We start from the raw sequence: 16,772 nt of genomic DNA on the forward strand, positions 1-16,772 counted from the left end.
TAACGAGAATGAGCAAGCAAAGCGACAAGTACATTACTTGTATCGATAGTAGTAACGCGTAGGATCTGCTCCAAGTATTCGGATATGAGAGGATCAACACCAGAGGCTCCAGATCTGAAGATGATGCTTGCCAGAAGAGGTCCAGGAACCGGGGTTGTGCTCCACAGCTCAGAAAATGGCTTGCCCAGTTGCTTAGCACGTATGCGATGGCCAAAGCAGGTTTTGATCAAAGTCGTCCATTGCTCGACTGCGTGAATGGCTGATGCCGATGTTGTTGATGATGAGGGCTCCATCGAGTGAAAAGCCGGACCAAAGTCCACTCTCCTTGGCAGCCTATAGGAATGGGAAAAGATTATACAATGCGACAGTCATTAATAGTCGATGGCAATGTTGATGAGACGACGGAGTGGTTCGATGGTCGGAAGTTTGGAGGCAGGCATGGATTTGTCTTGGCAGGGCAGGCGCTGTCGTGCACGGTCGCATACAGCAGGAGCGAAGTAGAAATCAAGTCCTCGAGTAACTTACTTCACTTCCATATGCAGTCGATGTGAATCACCCGGAGAGGCCTACGTAGGGAATGGAAACAGAAATGATGAACCCGAACAAAATCAAAAATGATCGCTATGATGATTCCGCACTGGGTATATAGTAAAAAGCAGAATAGCACTCTCCAGATCCTCAAATGCCATCTGGCAATCCAGCATCATAGCCCGACATCCCCCCTGCTCGCTCCCAAGGTCTAGATCGTTGACTAGATTGATCCTGTGATGAATCTTCATGAGGCGCACGGGGCCCAATCATCCAATCTTCCATTGCCAACCATGAGCTCCAGCTCTTCTCGGCGGCATCCAATTCCTCGTCGCGAATGCTTTGCAAGGGCTTCAGGAAAGGAACTGTTTCTTCGGCATTCATGTCGTATTGCTTTTTGCAGGTTCGCCAGCCGCCGTGCTTGGCTGCGAAGAGGTAGTTGCGGCGTTCGCAGTCTTGCATGGGGGTGATGCCGGCTTGGTATGCGTCGCCGAAGAAGCCATGGAGGATACCAGGCTTATCGAAGCCAGTGATGACCAGGCGTCTGATATAAGGAACAAGTGACACGAAAGCGGATGTGGGTTGAGAGCTACGGCCCGTGGCGGAAGAATTCGGTCGTGACCACTGATTGAAATTGAATGATGGGCCTCCTGCACCAGGACTAGCTCCTGGCATTTGTGAAGAATTTGATGATGTTACGGGATTTTGAAGCCATTGGAAAGGCAGTCGAATGTTGATCAAGGCACACAATGCCTGTGTACCGGCTTCATGCTGAGCATGGTCAAGAAAGTATCTCTGACACGACTCATAAGCCGGATGCCAGTCGAGGATGTCGAAGTTGGGCGAGGTGGTGAGCGGTGGGTCCTGAGGCTGTTGACGGTTTTGCTGTGTTCCTGGCTGCTGTGGTTGTTGCTGCTGGTCTCGCTGCTCGAAGCGAGAGCCCGAGTTCCCGTAGTTGCCGTTGTAAGACATGCTGTCGCCGTCTGTCATTACATGCATGGGCATGGTGGAAAGTAGAAAGCGGTGTTTGGATCAACGTACATGAGAAAATTGCGGGCAGTGCTCGGTCTTTATAAATACCCTTTTCCGCAGGTAAGCTGGTTCTAGGGCGAGCCGAACCCTACAGGAAGAACAACGGTACCGTACGTTAGCTGATAGCGGGGTCCGATGATATGTCCTGACGACTGCGACAGAGCTGGCAAAGTCAGAGGACCCGGCTACGAGGTTCACGAACGGTTCTTGTCTTTTAGTAGAGACAAGAGTGGCGCCATGGCATGGTCAGAAGAAAGAAGGCGACCAAATCAAAACAGCCATGCGCGATGATGGATTTTACCCCGGTGCCTTCAATTGAGGCCCACGAAAGACCCTGCCGTCTCCATCTGCATCTCAGTGGCGTCCTTGGCAAGGCCAGTGCTCGCTGCAATTCATCATGTACGAGATCCGATGCGATTACTGAACGTGAGGCTCCGAGGGAAAGTGTGAGGCCAGGCAAAAGTGCAGTCGATTAGGCTGTAGAAAGAGCAGCTCGAATCCTCACAGAAGATCCATGCCTCACAAGAAGGAGGCACACATCATGACATGCGTGCGAAATCACCAAAATAGCAATGCGATCAAACACGTCATTTACACGATGCGGCTCTTTCGGCGCGAAAGCGAAACTTGAAGAGCTGCCCTCTCCCATGACAAAACGATCATCACCATAGCTTGTGTTTCACCATCACGAATACTTCACAAAACACGATACCATGTCGCAGAAAACATACAATTTTGCTAGCCGCGTCAAGGCATGTTTCTTGATCTTCAATTCAACTCGCGGCATGAGCTCACGCTGAGTCGCAGCTTAACAATGGCTTGACCATGCCACAAATCCACCTTGGTGTTTACCTGACGTCGGGTAATGAGACGACCAAAGCTACGAGATGGGCTCTGGAGGTCAGATTACAATCCATTCTGGGATCATCACTCAACACAATAAAGCTGATACACATGTCACGAATAGGCCGGCTACCTTGCTGTCGATAGCGCTCAGATGTACCATAATGAACGTCAAGTCGGAAATGCCATCACTGAATTCCTGAAATCGCCGAGCAACACCTCGAGCCTCAGCCGTGAGGACATTCACTACACATCCAAGCTGGCGAGCAACAGCGACTACAACACTGCCAGGAAGAGCATCAAAAAGAGCGTTCAAGAGTGTGGCCTCGGATACATCGACCTCTTCCTCCTACACAGCCCGTACGGAGGCAAGAAGGCTCGTTTGGAGAGCTGGCGTGCTGTTGAAGACGCCATCATGGACGGCGAGATCAAGATTGGAGGTGTGAGCAACTACGGCGTGCAGCACCTGCAGGAGCTCCTCGACTCGAAGCCGCGCATCCCTCCAGCGGTCAACCAGATCGAGGTGCACCCGTTCAACACGCGCACCGACATTACCTCTTTCTGCCAGAAGAACGATATCATGGTTGAAGCATATGCTCCTCTGGCACGCGCTCTTCGTATGAAGCATCCTGTCATTGTGGAGCTCAGCAAGAAGTACGAGTGTAACCCCGGCCAACTGTTGGTTCGCTGGTCGGTCCAACATGGCTATGTGCCATTGCCCAAGAGTGTGAAGAAGGAGCGCATTGCTCAGAACGGTGACATTGGCGGGTTCGAGATCTCGGCGGAGGATATGAAGAAGATGGATGCGCTAGACGAGTATCTGGTGACAGGTGAGTCAAAGGAAGAATGATTTGGAAAGGTGAATTGCCGAGATAAACATGCTAACTTGCCTGTGTCTCTCCAGACTGGGATCCTACCGATGCCCCGTAAATCCCCGCTGAAGACCGCGACCGGAGGGTTGCTATCTGGGAGGAGGAGTAGGCTTATCAGTTGTTGAGGTGTCGCGGTTACTCGATTTCAATTACGCAGCGCGCCGGCAGCCAAGCCGCCCGGATGGGTAAACTCACGTGGCAGATCTCGAATCTGTGGGGGAAGCTTCTCTGTTAAACTCCGGCTTTTACGTGACCGAGGCATCTCGACCGAATAAACAAAGCTAATCCAAAATCCATCTGCTTGAACTATCAACACCGCCAACAAGGTCGAGCAAGATTCAATGTTTGTCGCAGTATCCGGTATCTGATTGTGTGCAATTCCTTCAAGCCACTGGGATAGTAGTGGCACCCACTTCCGTACTGTAGTGGTGCGAGATTCCTCGGAGTTACGACGGACAGAGCTGCCCCTCCTTCTGAGGCCGACATCGGACGACACGAGTGGGCAAATTTGGTGGTGAAAGTTTACCCTGTGCAGCGCTAGCCATGTGAACGACAGTTGCTCAACGCGAAGCGCTCGAGCCGTGGCAGGAAAGAGAGCGATGCCGTTGTCGTCTGGTGCTTGTCGGTCGCCAGGGTTCGACTTCTGCCTGCTGCTTGGTGACGCACAGTCCACGGCTGCTTTTTCGCCGTCGCCCTGCGTGGGGCACTCTTTGACGGTACGGTATTACTTTTCCCAACCTGTCCCGGCCGCCCATATCGTCCAGAGCTTTATCTAGAGACCTTCTTCCCTCGAGTTTCCTTTCTTGCTTCTTCAACTCTCTTACTCCTCACTCTCTCTATCTCACCTCTTAATCCTATACACATACCATACAAAATGTCGAACCTTCCCTCCGAGCCCGAGTTCGAGCAGGCCTACAAGGGTGTGTATCACCTACCCAAGCATTGCGACTGCTTTTTCCACAAAGGTGATTGGAGCTGACTAGAAGATTACAGAGCTTGCCTCGACCCTTGAGAACTCCTCCCTCTTTGAGAAGAACCCCGAGTACAAGCGTGCTCTCCAGATTGCCGCCATCCCCGAGCGCATCATCCAATTCCGTGTCGTCTGGGAGAACGACAAGAACGAGGTCCAGGTCAACCGCGGTTACCGTGTCCAGTACAACTCCGCTCTCGGTCCTTACAAGGGTGGTCTCCGTCTCCACCCCACTGTCAACCTTTCCATCCTGAAGTTCTTGGGTTTCGAGCAAATCTTCAAGAATGCTCTTACTGGCCGTAAGTTGATTCTTGAATATCACCACAAGATCCAGTGGCTAACAGTCGCTTCCAGTGAACATGGGTGGTGGTAAGGGTGGTGCCGACTTCGACCCCAAGGGCAAGTCCGACAACGAGATCCGTCGCTTCTGCTACGCCTTCATGAAGGAGTTGAGCAGACACATTGGTGCCGACACTGATGTTCCCGCCGGTGACATTGGTGTTGGTGGCCGTGAGGTCGGTTACATGTTTGGTGCCTACAAGTCGATCCGCAACCAGTGGGAGGGTATCCTCACCGGAAAGGGTGGCAGCTGGGGTGGTTCCCTCATCCGTCCCGAGGCCACCGGTTACGGTCTCGTCTACTACGTCGAGCACATGATCAAGTACGCCTCCGGCGGCAAGGAGTCCTTCTCTGGCAAGCGTGTCGCCATCTCCGGTTCCGGCAACGTCGCTCAATACGCCGCCCTCAAGGTCATCGAGCTCGGCGGTACCGTCATCTCCCTCTCCGACTCCAAGGGCGCCATCATCGCCACCAGCGACAAGGGATTCACCCCCGAGATCATCGACATCATTGCCGACCTCAAGCTCAAGCGCAAGGCTCTCACCGAGCTCAGCTCCAGCTCCGAGTACAGCAGCCAGTTGAAGTACATTGAGGGTGCCCGCCCCTGGAAGCACTGCGGCAACGTCGATGTTGCCCTTCCCTCGGCCACCCAGAACGAGGTCTCCGCCGACGAGGCCGAGGCTCTCATCTCGCAGGGTGCCAAGTTCATCGCCGAGGGATCCAACATGGGTTGCACCCAGGAGGCCATCGACATCTTCGAGGCCTCAAGAAAGGAGAAGAAGGGTTCTGCCATCTGGTACGCACCCGGAAAGGCCGCCAACGCCGGTGGTGTCGCAGTCTCTGGTCTCGAGATGGCACAGAACTCTCAGCGCCTGAAGTGGACCAGCGAGGAGGTCGACGAGAAGCTCAAGCAGATCATGAAGAACTGCTTCGAGAACGGACTCGAGACTGCCAAGGAGTACGTCACCCCCGCCGAGGGAGAGTTCCCTTCGCTGGTTGCTGGCTCCAACATCGCTGGCTTCAAGAAGGTTGCCCAGGCCATGCACGACCAGGGTGACTGGTGGTAAATGCATCATGATGCATCTGCCTGTGCCTTGTCCCTGATACGAAAAAAGATTCCCCTTTGATACCTCCTCTTGCGCATCATGCCTCTTGATTTGGATGATGATTTAGTTAAGAAACGAAATGTTATGATATCCCTTTTTGTTATGAAATGACCTACCTTGATTTGACTTCCTTGAGACGTGAGATGTGACTTACTGTACTATGAGTGATGGGAGAGTGCAGTAGTCCAGAGCTGGGGATTAGTGAGGTGATATATAGGAGATGCTGGTGAATAAAGCCGCAGGTGGCCGCCAGAGGCCAGTTGGAGCTCCACGTGGGGAAAGCTCTCGGAGCCGCGGACAGGCGCTTCAGCATATCATGACAGTAACCTCGGCTCGTCATTCTTGTTTACTGTCCTGTCACCAAGCTGTATATCGAATTACCACCTGTTCAACTCGGTCGCCTGGCATCTCAAAACACCGCACAGCATAGTCGAAAGGAAATGCGCATAACAAGCTCGCTATCCAGAACATCCACAACGCAAACAAGGCGCCTATCATGAGAGCTACATCAGGACGCCTCGAGGACGTCGCAAGAGGAGGAGCAAGATCATGGAAGACATACACGACACGAACCGACCGACTACACCCACATCCTTCATCAATACGACTATACACATCCACCTCCCGCACCCGTCCGAAAACCGCCCTCTTCTTCCCCGGCCAAGGTGTCCAACGCGTCGGCATGATAGACCCCTGGCTCGAATCTTTCCCAAAGACCGTAAAACCTCTACTGGAGGAAATCGACCACACCCTCAACATCTCGCCCTCGCTCACCCACTTGATCTCTCAAGGCACCAATGCCGAACTCACCGCCACTCAAAACGCCCAACCCGCCATCATGGCCACCAGCATCCTCATCCTCCGCGTACTGGAGAAGGAATTCGGCTTCGACACGAAAAACACAGTAGACGTGACACTAGGCCATTCACTAGGCGAATTCGCCGCCCTGGTAGCAGCAGGAAACCTCCAATTCGCCTCGGCGCTGAAAATGGTGCGTCGCAGAGGAGAAACCATGGCCAAATGTTCCGCCTCTTCAAATTCAGAAATGGGCATGATAGCACTGGTCTGCGAACCCTTGCAACGAGATGAAACACTTCAAGCAATCACCCGTCATCTGTCCCAGAACAAACACTTGCAATGCGTCATCGCAAACGTAAATTCAAAAACCCAATTCGTGTTGAGTGGAGATATCTCGCATGTGGGAAAAGTACTCGATCATATCCGTCATTTCGACTCTCATGATCCTCGCGCAGTGCGCTTGAAAGCGGACTCGCCATTTCATTCTCCCCTCATGTTACCAGCAGTGGATTTGATGAAGAAACTGCTCAGCGATCCTGGCAGTATAACGTTTTCTCCCCCCAGCACACTTCCTTGTATTTCAAACGTCACGGCTTTGCCTTTTTCCTCTGCGGAAGACATCAAAGATTTATTGGCTAGATCTGCTGCCGAGCCTGTTCTGTGGCATCAGAGTATTCAGTATTTGCATCAGGAGGAAAAAGTGAAAAGATGGATCGGGATAGGGCCGGGTAAGGTGGGGAGGAATTTGGTGGGCAAGGAGGTTGGGATGAAAGGGGTGGATGTTAAAGGTGGTGGTGTGTTGGCTTTGACGGATCCGAAAGATCTCGATGAGTTTCTCAGGGCGTTGGAGATTACTGGAAATGCTGGGGAGGAGGAGGGAGATGTGTGAATGATGATGCTGGTGATGGGGACAGGAGACACGACGGGGTCGAGAGAGAGAGAGAGGCAGACTTCTACCCTCTTTGGTTTCCCATGCAAAAGACGAGGAACAATCTGCAAGCCTTTTCAAACACAGGCAAATTCCGCCTCTTCTGTAAACCCACTGTTCTGCAAACTCCCACGGCCATTTTCGTGAATGATTGACCACCCGCACCGCACCATACATATAACCACATACACTTATATTCTCCAAGAACATCTTATCACTTGCATTTCTCCAGACGGCACTACCCTTCCTCATCCCAAGAACACCTACTCTGCTTTGTACAGTAAACCACCCAAAACGACCCTTTCCTTTCCAAACCAACACCTGCCCATTTTCCAGGGAATCGGGTTTGACACCATACCATACCCTCCCTTCAACATGGCAATCTTGCTTTGTTGGTTTTCGGCCCACTTTGCAACACGATCATCACTCCTGCTGTTTTTGCCAAATCTGCCTTTTCTCTTTAGCTGGTTTTGCTTCAAGGTTCTTTTTGGAAATTTTGATTTTTGAACTACTGTGAAGGGATGTTTTGATGTCGGTCGTTGAAAAACCAGTACTGTTTAGATATACATGCCCCATTTTGTGTGAGACTGATGGAGTTGTGGCACTAGACTATAAGCTGTTATTTTAGGAATGTAGAATGGGGGGTTGAGATGTATGTTAAGATCAAGGCGTGTACGATTAGTTAATGCAATGTGGTGGTGTCGTCGTTATTGCTTTTGACATGGGTTGATGAGGGTGTCACCCTGTCATGTAGATCGACCATCAAGGTATGTTGTTTTTAGTAATCGGGAACAGTAGGGATGGAATGGCACAGTACTGATTAGATCGATTCGGAAGGCGACGATGCATTTGCGAAAACTAAAAACCAATGACCACTGAACAACAGATGCTATGTAATACAACTAAGGAGCAGTGTGTTTGAAACATCTCGTTTCTCTAGATTATTGTCATACATATCGGACGACACTGATATCTAAACACACACACACCTTCCACCCCTCTAATCAGACTTGGCCATACTGAAATCCTCCAACGAGCGTCCATTCTCAACTTCCTTCTTCCAACACGTGCGTTCCTCAGAAGCCACACCAGGACCTTGATATACAGACCCATACAATCCAGTAGAATAGCTTTCCTTGCCGTTCTTACTCTTGTGCTTTCTGCTATACCACTTTCCATACGTGAGGAGGTAGTACAATCTAAACGCGAGCAAAGCGAACCTATCCCTCTCCAAATCCTCAGGGTAAGCTGCGCCCAGGTCAACGGCGGCGGCGATGCCGGAAATACATGCCACCTCGTGTGCATTCACCATCGTCCACGCAGCGGCGAAACGGGTGTGGTTTTTTCCATTCAACGCCCACATCCAAGGAACGACGAATAGATAATGCGTGAAAGAATGACACAACTGATGCCACCAATCCTTTCTGATAATCTTGGATTCGTCGATTTCATCAATGGACCAAAGGTGAGAATCGCGATCTTTGTTCAGGAAAATGGTTTGGAAAACTGCATTGTCCAGAGGAGTGTCCGGTGGGAATTGGGATTGGTAGTTGCTGCAGTTGAAGGACATTTCGAGCTTTGTCAGGTCTTTGGGGTACATTTTGATCAGGTACATTGGTTTGAAGTTTTTGCGTGCGTAGTCCAGGCGCTCGGACTGATCGGCGCCATTCAGCTCTTTGCAGGCTTGTTCTTCGTTGAATTCCATTTCGTAGTGTTTGCGCATGTAATCCGCATCCGAATGGGTGACGGTGATGTCGTTTGCGAATTTTGCGGAGCCCAAGACTTTGTTTTCGCGCCAGGTGGCTACGGGTTTGAGGATGCGCTTGGAGGTGTCTGTGAGAGTGCAGAGGACGATTTCGTCGTAGTGTTCTTCGAATTCTTGGGCGTCGGGGTCGCCATTGTGGCCTTCAACTGTGTTGGGGACCCAGGCGGAATCTTGCGTGTGGCCATCCGAGGCGGGTGTTCTCTTGATCAACTTGACGGCAACACCATCCTTGTTTCTGCGGACGACTTGGGTGATTTCGGTGGAGAGGCGGATGTTGACGCCCTTCTTCTCCAGACTGGTCTTCCAGTCGCCGTAGAATTCACTGAAGTTGGGGAAGACGACCATGGGGGGCAGATTGCTGGCTACGCTGGCCTTGTCTGGGGGGTACCACATGCCGTAGGTGGGACTTGTGCACAGTCTCTCCAAAACCATACTGGGGACCTCAGGGGCGTAGTTGCCGGTACCCAAGAAGAGGGCGACCATGGGAAGTGCAACGACGTTTGCAAACTCCTCTGAGAACATGAACAGCTTGACCACGTACTTAATGGGGACGAGGGCGAAGAAGACCTCGAACCAGCGAATCATCTTGATCATGTAGTAGAAGCGTCTGACCTCTTTCTCGTGCTTCTTGAGCATCATTGTCGAGTAAACGTTGGTCCAGAACTGCTCGTCCTTGCCGAATGCGACCTGAAGCTTGACAGGATCGGCGTGGTGTCCCTGGCGGGCAAACATGGTCATGGTGTGATGGAAGATGTAGGAGCCTCCTTGAACACCCTGGTTCAACCAGCTGGCACCATACCTGTTCTTGTCGATAGGGATACTGTAGGCCTGACCACCACAGTAGTCGACAGCATCGATGAGGGTAACATCGAACTTCTCCGGGTGCTCTGCGAGGTGGTGGGCGCAAGACATGCCTGTTGCAACGCGTCAATGCTGCTCTTCAAGCTCCAATTCAACCAGTCATCACTTACCTGCAGCTCCAGCACCCACAACCAACACCTTCTTCCTCTTCTGGTTCTCCATCTGTTTACCCATATCGTAACGCGTCTGAGAGGGTTGACTTGTCAATAGAGGCTTCACCGAGTCTGGCATGTCAATTACTTTTTCGTCGCTTCCAAAGATGCCAGTGATATTCACGCGACGACGAAAAGGAAGCAGAGGGCGATGGCAGCAGTGATGTATGGGTGAGCTATCGACAAAGGAAAAAATCACATCATGACCTCGATGAACACAAGGAAATGGGAGACAGCGTCGTCATAGATCACGACAAAAAATCTGGGGTCCATCGGCGGCTATCGCTGATCGGGCATTAGCTCGTAAGATTAACTTCAATATATCCTCCGAATTCGATCGCATGATATTTTTGACAGGAGAGAAATGGAAAATAAATGGATGACATTGATTGTTACAGTGTTTGGGAGAGAAATTTTGGTGAGCTTCAAAGAACTTGGTATGCGTCGTAGATGACCATGTCGCCAACACGTCCGGAGCTCGCCATGAACACACCCGAGTTGAGCCAAGTGTATCTTTCATCACCAGTCTCGAAGGTCAGATGCAGTCGCATTCTGAACTGATCAGGACCGATGTTTCCTTCTCCCAATTTCTCAAGGACCTCCTTTTTGCCTGTCCTCGTTCTACACGCGACGTCAGTTGCGGGGTTTCCTTCTAGCGTTATTCGCGATGGGTAGTACTTACCCTGTTGTACGCAGATAGAGCATTGCACCGTCATGTGTCTTCAAGTTGTATCTGGTATCCAAATGGGCGGTTTGCTGGTCTCCATCGTGATCCTGCACAGTCTCCCAGTCTAACAATAATTGGTTAGATGAATGAATAGATTGGCGCAAAAAGCTACATTGCTCACCACCACCGCCGGGAAGGATCTCGCCTCTCAGCTTGGGCCCTTCAAAACGACCACCTTTGAATATCACAGTGGACCTGTCACCGTGGGGGCCCTTTCCAATGTGATGGAAAGACTCCATATCACATTCGAGGTGGAAGAGGAATTGAAGCGATGGAAGAGGCAGCTTGTACTCCGGCTTCTCCCACTGTGTGTTGGTCAATCGCTCGATGCCGATGGGAGGCTCAACTGTGCCTGGCTGGATGTTTGAAGATGCCATGACGTTGATTTGACAAGTTTGTGAGTACAAGATCGTGCTTTTGAGGGAGACACCATATCACCTTTCACCGCATTGTACAAGATTTTTTATAGGTAGACCCCGATAATGCCGATGACGTCGATGTTGGCTTTGAGCTAGCCGTGGGCTGCCGACGAGTGAACAACGGCAATCGTCAACGAGAAATATGGCAAGTTTCACTACCTATGCTGAGGAGGAGGAGGTCCATTTCGTGTGTTGTTTAGAGAGAGAGGAGAGTGATCGGAAAAGGACTGGGACAAGCTGCTGCTGATTGCCGACAGTCCTTCACAGCACTGGCCACTTTGGTTGCGAGCAACTCACCTTGATGGACGATCGCAAAAATAAGTGGAGTCTCATGCAATGCCCAACTTCATCCAGTGATTTTACTGCCCTGATGCATACCACTCCAAATGATAGCACTGCATGGTATGGGGCAAAATACATTCTTATCAGCTGCGCTTGCCGTCGCCTAATCCTTCTATTGTCGCTATCAGCCATGAGACACCGAACGCGGCTGTTATCCCGCGTTTTTAATCTATCCATTCACCAGTATGCACAGCCTGTCCTTTAAGCATAGCGATAAGCAATTTTACAACTGCATCATGATATATGAAAAGAGGGGTCGACTTTAAGCGCCACGCGGCCGACGATAACGGAATTCCAATAATGTCGTGCTTCCCGCCAACGAGGCCCGTGATAGCCGTGTTGTATAGTAGTCCTATACAGTATCTCTCTAGCGTAGGAGAGATTGAGAGAGATGGAGTTGGCGTCTTGTATGATAGCGACTTGTTGCTATCATGGAGTCAATCCCGCCTATATGACGGAAACACATGGCCCTAGTTGATAGTGCCATGGCATGGCTCTACTTTGATGATTGATATACTGACGTGCTATGATCACGACCCAAGATAGATCAGCAACAAAGGGCGAGGGCTCGGACCGGCGATACTCTTGACAGCTGCTAGCGCCAGCAGGAACCAACCCAAGTGGAAATACCACAGCACGATGCGAACGATCATTGGCTGCTTGAAAGTCGAGATACCAGCCACAGGCGCAATTTCCTTGGACGTGACCTCGGCGCATACTGAAAGAGCGAGAGAGTGGACGGGTGATAGGCGCCACAGCCTCGCTTGATCGCCTATGCCGTAAGACGACAGCGCGTGCGTGCTCTTTGGAGCGATCCTGCCAGTCACTCCCGTCGCACAATTCTTGGGTCGACTTGGAGACTTGCAGAAAGTCTTCCTGAGGATCGGTATGAGGCCAAAGCATTGGAGTGCATTTTCTCCAAACGTGCCACTGTGCTGGGAAGAGGCACAGTACACGGACGTCATGAAGCATTGATGCTGCTGCTAATGCTGTCCATGCAGCGCAATTGCCGCATGCAATGCCTGGCAGTTGTTTTGTAAGCTGTGCTTGAACCAGAAGCGTGAATTGCAAATCCTTGTGATGTGACGGGTCTTTGACCACCTGGTGGCCTTGATAACAATAGTTCTTGCGCCATATATCGAGGATCTTGCTGGGGATAGATGATGGAGTCAAATTTGGCATACAGAATATGCGCACCTGAAGGCGTGGGGGTTGCTCTCCAGCCTCATTGGCACTTGATTAGGCAGGGCAAGCGAGGTACCGTAAGAACCCCTCTTACCTAGTAAGCACACTGCGCGTCTGGGGTCTGCAGCAGCTCCACTCGCCTCAGTCGGCGGCCGACGAGGCATTTGGCGTCTCAATCAAATGGAGACTGCATTGGCAACAGACGTTGTCTGCAAATGCCTCTCCGCGAGACCCTTGAATCGGGGTCTACAAACCAAGACCCGGAGTGAAAGCAGCTTCAAGCTTCAAGACAGAACGAGTGAGCAGCAGTAAGCAAGGCAGTTGCTACCGGTCGGTTTCAATGCACATCGCTTGGAGCGAGCTTTTTGCATCTGCATGCAGCAGGCACTTGAAACCGAAGCAACGTAAGAGCGGAGAATCGATGCATAGCAGCTGGTGCACAATTGTACCATTGGCTGGTGTTGAGTTTGTCGTATCAAGGTGGTTTCGAAGCCACTGAGATGGACTCAATCAATGTCAGAAGTCAGAAGTGGCAGGGATGCAAGCAGTATGACGACGACGACGAAGTGGTGAAGGCAACAGCCAAGTCACAACCCAACACTAGAAGATCCCTTCGGTTAGGCTGGCGCCGGCCGAAACCCGAAGTGAGATCAACAAACACAAGACAATTGTTCACACTTTTTGCACAGTGAGCGACGATTGAGGAACTAAATTTCATTGAATTGCTCATCATTCCAGTGCCATTCATGCCTCGTGAGCAGAGCAGCTGGGCTGCAGGCCAACCGTCCCCAAGCGGAATGTTGCTTCTATTCGCGCATGACAAGGCGCTCCGGATGATTTTCACGCTAAAAAACTCTGTCAAGCACGCACCCACGCCATCCCTCGATAGGAGCCAAGACAAGGATACATGAAAATGTACGGAGGGAAACGGACATCACGCAAGCAAGAAACGTTTGCCGATCACGGCCGAAGCGATGATGCCTACAAGAAATTGCATGCGGCATCGCTCTGGTGACTGCGAATTAGCAACTGACTGTCGAAAGCCAGAGGGGAGTGATTTGACAAAGGAAGAGGGTTCGATAGTTGAATGGACGGACGAGTACAAAGAGAGGAAAACGTTGTTAATCCTACCCGAACAACGAATCCTGCCAAAAGTCCGCGTCCGAAACCCCCACGCTGAAGGTTTCGGAGTGGCTTTCCTCTGGCGCATGCAGGTGAGGGTCGAGAGCGCAAGAGCGGGAAAGGCCAGCAGGGTGCATGCACAACAGCCCCAGTTGCCAATGTATCTGCTGATCATGGCGTGGGTACGCCAGGTGGTGTGCCTGAAGATGCTATATGTTGCCATTTCCTCCTCTCCACTCGTGCTCGCTACTATATCATCAACCTCGAAGCCCCCATTCTCCAGCTCCTTCCACCTTTTTCTGAACTTGTCTCGCAATCGCACCTCATATCGAAACATTCTGTGACAAGCTTCGACGCCTTAGCAGCTTCTTGCATCTTCGATCCGGTCTGACTCACATCACATCTTACTCACGCCATAAGGTCCGGGCGTTTTTATATGATTCATTTCCCACATTGCTCATAGCCATCAACGTCCTACCTTGATAATCTCTTCGTATACATAAGAGAGAAACACCCTCCCACATTCACCTCGGTCCATTCATCAACACACTTCCATACAACCATCCACCATGGACTGCTTCCTCGACTTCTGCCTCGCCTGCGACAAGCAGACTAGCGAAGGCCTCTACTGCTCACAAGCTTGCCGCCTGGCCGACCTTGAGAAGGCTGGCTCATCAACCCCTTCATCACCATTCTCACCTACTCTCGAGTCAAGCTCTCGCTCCTACTTTCCTACCACCTCAGCTGGCTTCCAACTTCCCGAGGCTTTCAGCTTCAAGCCTACAACCATGTCAACCGCTTTCGCCGAATCATCATCACCTCGCCGTGCTCTGTCACCCTCATCATCACGAAGCTCATTGTCGTCCTCGGCAGGCAGCCAATCAAGCAACATCATCTCAGAGCAAGCACGCACTGAGCTTCAAACATACGTCAGCGCTTTCGATCAGACGCGTGAGATGAAGAGGCGTTCATTGAGCAGCCACTGATGCTCTTCCACTCAACGGCTTGAGCATTGATCCTGCCTTCTTTACGACGCTTTTACGAAAACCTTACTACTCTCATCTCGACAACACACTCCATCTTCAACATCTCTCTGTACGACTCAACGAACTATTACCGGTATCTCTACCGCTGTATTTGCTTTCACATTCTACTCAGCGACAACCATTTCGGACTCTCGTTTCCTTGCATTGTTGTACCACAAAAAAAGTCAAAACATCGGACTATAAAGGCGCATTTGATTTACTTGCATCGGCGGTCATGGGATGTAGGAAAGGGAGGAATTTCATGGATCACAGGATGCATTCGCTTGTCATCAAACACTTATCATTACATCGGTTGCATTTTCGAAGAGGATACCCTTTGCTTAACTTGTTTTCAATTTCCAAGAATATCAAGATGGATGGACATTGTTTTTCTTCTATCATACCACATCATCTCCTTCTCTACATGTATCGCAAATCTATCACACAAATTTCATCATCACTTCATGATCATACAAGACCCTCATCTCCTTTGCCAAATTGTTTCGTTTTCCCTGTTGCACGCCCTAGAAAATTCACGCCCTACATTGCACAGCCAGTCTGTTTCTCCTTCCTTGTGCTCCTTGTTCACCCCAATCGACCAACGAACCCCGCACGTGGAGCAATGTACCAATGTACCTTGACTAGTACATGAATTTGCCGCTGGTGTACCTCCCCAGCAACAAACCAGTTCCCACAATGCCAATTCAACGATGTTTCACTGGACCCTCCAAGTCCGCGCTTGCCGTACTGTAGCAATTATACGGCTGTGGTAGCTTTTCCACGACTTGAGTGCAGCGTGTATCATCTAATCAACCAACCGAAAATCTACAGGGCTGGGGAGTTGATGATTTCCCAAGTAACAACTATTCCAGGCCCAGCGCCACACACGAAAGGGGCTTTGCCGTTGTCACCCCTCATCAAGAAAGCAGAATTTTTTTCTTTGTCATGTAAAAAAGGTTTCGGCATCGTCAAACATGTTTACCTGGTTGTCGAAGCTCTTAATTTCATGAGTCGGGGCCTTCGCCAACGTAGGCGTCACTCTCCGCGTTGGTGTCGCTGGCTGCCGCTCTCCGCAAAAGACACAGTCATAAACTGCCAGGGAAAGTCAATTATCCAGGAGGCTGTGGTGGACGTCGGCGACTCCGCGACTGTGCTCGACGGGAAGCCATCGTACGGGCCGAATGACTCTGCTTTGGGGATGGGAGGTTCGCGTCGCACGAGCCCGAGTCCCAAGTGAGTGATGCCTCATCATGCCTTTTGTGCTGGACGGGTACGGTACCGCTGCCGTGCCCGGGTGTGGTTACTAAGGGGCAGTTTTCCTCATCCTTTTCTACTTCAGCAGATCGTGAACATCCCTTTGATGTGTTTTGCAAACCACCGTGCAGTCAGAGCTTTTTTCTCATCCAACGACTTTTCGGTGAAGTTTTGGCAGTGTCATGCCGGTAGACGGATCAGGCTGAGCACGACTTTGCTGGCAAGCCGCGAAGGATTTCGCTTGGAGCGGCTTTCTGGGTCCCTTTTCTGTGGAGAACGGGGGTTTGCACACCCCACACAGCCGTCTAGCTACCGTTGATGCCATAGCTCTGGTGCTTGCTATATCGAGAGTACCGACGACGTGGGGGGCTTTTTCTTGTTGCCCTTGCAATACAAGCAGATTCAACCAATGAGGAGCTGCTAAACCAACACTCCTTCCAATACTGCTTACAAGGCATTCCTTTCACAGAACTCAACAGAATTCTGCTGTCAGAGAAAATGATG

General features: G+C 51.0%; 9 protein-coding genes across 9 annotated transcripts; 4 read left to right on the forward strand and 5 right to left on the reverse strand.

The window, feature by feature from the left end:
- Positions 1–599: 599 nt before the first annotated feature.
- On the reverse strand, positions 600–1,685 carry M438DRAFT_141332 (uncharacterized protein). The gene is made up of 2 exons (XM_029898887.1): positions 1,570–1,685; positions 600–1,501 (listed from the first exon to the last, which is right to left on the reverse strand). Exon 2 carries the CDS (start codon positions 1,498–1,500, stop codon positions 679–681), a length of 822 nt encoding a protein of 273 aa, XP_029755899.1. The 5' UTR covers position 1,501; positions 1,570–1,685; the 3' UTR covers positions 600–678.
- Positions 1,686–2,385: 700 nt separating this feature from the next.
- Positions 2,386–3,333, forward strand: M438DRAFT_283107 (Aldo/keto reductase; the record flags this gene model as incomplete). Its single annotated transcript, XM_029901357.1, has 3 exons — positions 2,386–2,460; positions 2,528–3,233; positions 3,308–3,333. The coding sequence occupies 3 exons, from the start codon at positions 2,386–2,388 to the stop codon at positions 3,331–3,333; spliced, it is 807 nt and encodes a 268-aa protein (XP_029755900.1).
- Positions 3,334–4,115: 782 nt separating this feature from the next.
- On the forward strand, positions 4,116–5,798 carry M438DRAFT_349438 (glutamate dehydrogenase). The gene is made up of 3 exons (XM_029906398.1): positions 4,116–4,195; positions 4,269–4,544; positions 4,600–5,798. Exons 1-3 carry the CDS (start codon positions 4,150–4,152, stop codon positions 5,649–5,651), a joined length of 1,374 nt encoding a protein of 457 aa, XP_029755901.1. The 5' UTR covers positions 4,116–4,149; the 3' UTR covers positions 5,652–5,798.
- Positions 5,799–5,973: 175 nt separating this feature from the next.
- Positions 5,974–7,790, forward strand: M438DRAFT_349439 (FabD/lysophospholipase-like protein). Its single transcript, XM_029906399.1, has one exon. The coding sequence runs from the start codon at positions 6,187–6,189 to the stop codon at positions 7,375–7,377; it is 1,191 nt and encodes a 396-aa protein (XP_029755902.1). The 5' UTR covers positions 5,974–6,186; the 3' UTR covers positions 7,378–7,790.
- A 626-nt stretch (positions 7,791–8,416) lies between these two features.
- Positions 8,417–10,204, reverse strand: M438DRAFT_283017 (FAD/NAD(P)-binding domain-containing protein; the record flags this gene model as incomplete). The annotated part of the gene is made up of 2 exons (XM_029901347.1): positions 8,417–10,095; positions 10,153–10,204. 2 exons carry the CDS (start codon positions 10,202–10,204, stop codon positions 8,417–8,419), a joined length of 1,731 nt encoding a protein of 576 aa, XP_029755903.1.
- Positions 10,205–10,619: 415 nt separating this feature from the next.
- M438DRAFT_339504 (uncharacterized protein) lies at positions 10,620–11,298 on the reverse strand (the record flags this gene model as incomplete). The annotated part of the gene is made up of 3 exons (XM_029904223.1): positions 10,620–10,815; positions 10,877–10,985; positions 11,043–11,298. 3 exons carry the CDS (start codon positions 11,296–11,298, stop codon positions 10,620–10,622), a joined length of 561 nt encoding a protein of 186 aa, XP_029755904.1.
- Positions 11,299–11,994: 696 nt separating this feature from the next.
- On the reverse strand, positions 11,995–13,127 carry M438DRAFT_141410 (uncharacterized protein). The gene has a single exon (XM_029898889.1). The coding sequence runs from the start codon at positions 12,862–12,864 to the stop codon at positions 12,130–12,132; it is 735 nt and encodes a 244-aa protein (XP_029755905.1). The 5' UTR covers positions 12,865–13,127; the 3' UTR covers positions 11,995–12,129.
- Positions 13,128–13,708: 581 nt separating this feature from the next.
- On the reverse strand, positions 13,709–14,519 carry M438DRAFT_141393 (uncharacterized protein). Its single transcript, XM_029898888.1, has 2 exons — positions 13,999–14,519; positions 13,709–13,875 (listed from the first exon to the last, which is right to left on the reverse strand). The coding sequence occupies exons 1-2, from the start codon at positions 14,324–14,326 to the stop codon at positions 13,802–13,804; spliced, it is 402 nt and encodes a 133-aa protein (XP_029755906.1). The 5' UTR covers positions 14,327–14,519; the 3' UTR covers positions 13,709–13,801.
- A 39-nt stretch (positions 14,520–14,558) lies between these two features.
- On the forward strand, positions 14,559–14,975 carry M438DRAFT_283151 (uncharacterized protein; the record flags this gene model as incomplete). The annotated part of the gene is made up of 1 exon (XM_029901360.1): positions 14,559–14,975. The coding sequence occupies one exon, from the start codon at positions 14,559–14,561 to the stop codon at positions 14,973–14,975; it is 417 nt and encodes a 138-aa protein (XP_029755907.1).
- Positions 14,976–16,772: the final 1,797 nt, after the last annotated feature.

The sequence above is a fragment of the Aureobasidium pullulans genome (genome assembly GCF_000721785.1).
Source record: "Aureobasidium pullulans EXF-150 unplaced genomic scaffold scaffold_30, whole genome shotgun sequence".
Taxonomy (NCBI): domain Eukaryota; kingdom Fungi; phylum Ascomycota; class Dothideomycetes; order Dothideales; family Saccotheciaceae; genus Aureobasidium; species Aureobasidium pullulans.

Coding starts and splice junctions, on each gene's coding strand:
- M438DRAFT_141332 (XM_029898887.1), bottom strand. CDS start 1,500: ATGTCTTACAACGGCAACTACGGGAACTCGGGCTCTCGCTTCGAGCAG.
- M438DRAFT_349438 (XM_029906398.1), top strand. CDS start 4,150: ATGTCGAACCTTCCCTCCGAGCCCGAGTTCGAGCAGGCCTACAAGG. Junction 4,196..4,268: donor GTTCGAGCAGGCCTACAAGG/GTGTGTATCACC, acceptor AGAAGATTACAG/AGCTTGCCTCGACCCTTGAG. Junction 4,545..4,599: donor CAAGAATGCTCTTACTGGCC/GTAAGTTGATTC, acceptor AGTCGCTTCCAG/TGAACATGGGTGGTGGTAAG.
- M438DRAFT_349439 (XM_029906399.1), top strand. CDS start 6,187: ATGAGAGCTACATCAGGACGCCTCGAGGACGTCGCAAGAGGAGGAGCA.
- M438DRAFT_141410 (XM_029898889.1), bottom strand. CDS start 12,864: ATGCCAAATTTGACTCCATCATCTATCCCCAGCAAGATCCTCGATATA.
- M438DRAFT_141393 (XM_029898888.1), bottom strand. CDS start 14,326: ATGTTTCGATATGAGGTGCGATTGCGAGACAAGTTCAGAAAAAGGTGG. Junction 13,876..13,998: donor TGGCAGGATTCGTTGTTCGG/GTAGGATTAACA, acceptor CGCAGTCACCAG/AGCGATGCCGCATGCAATTT.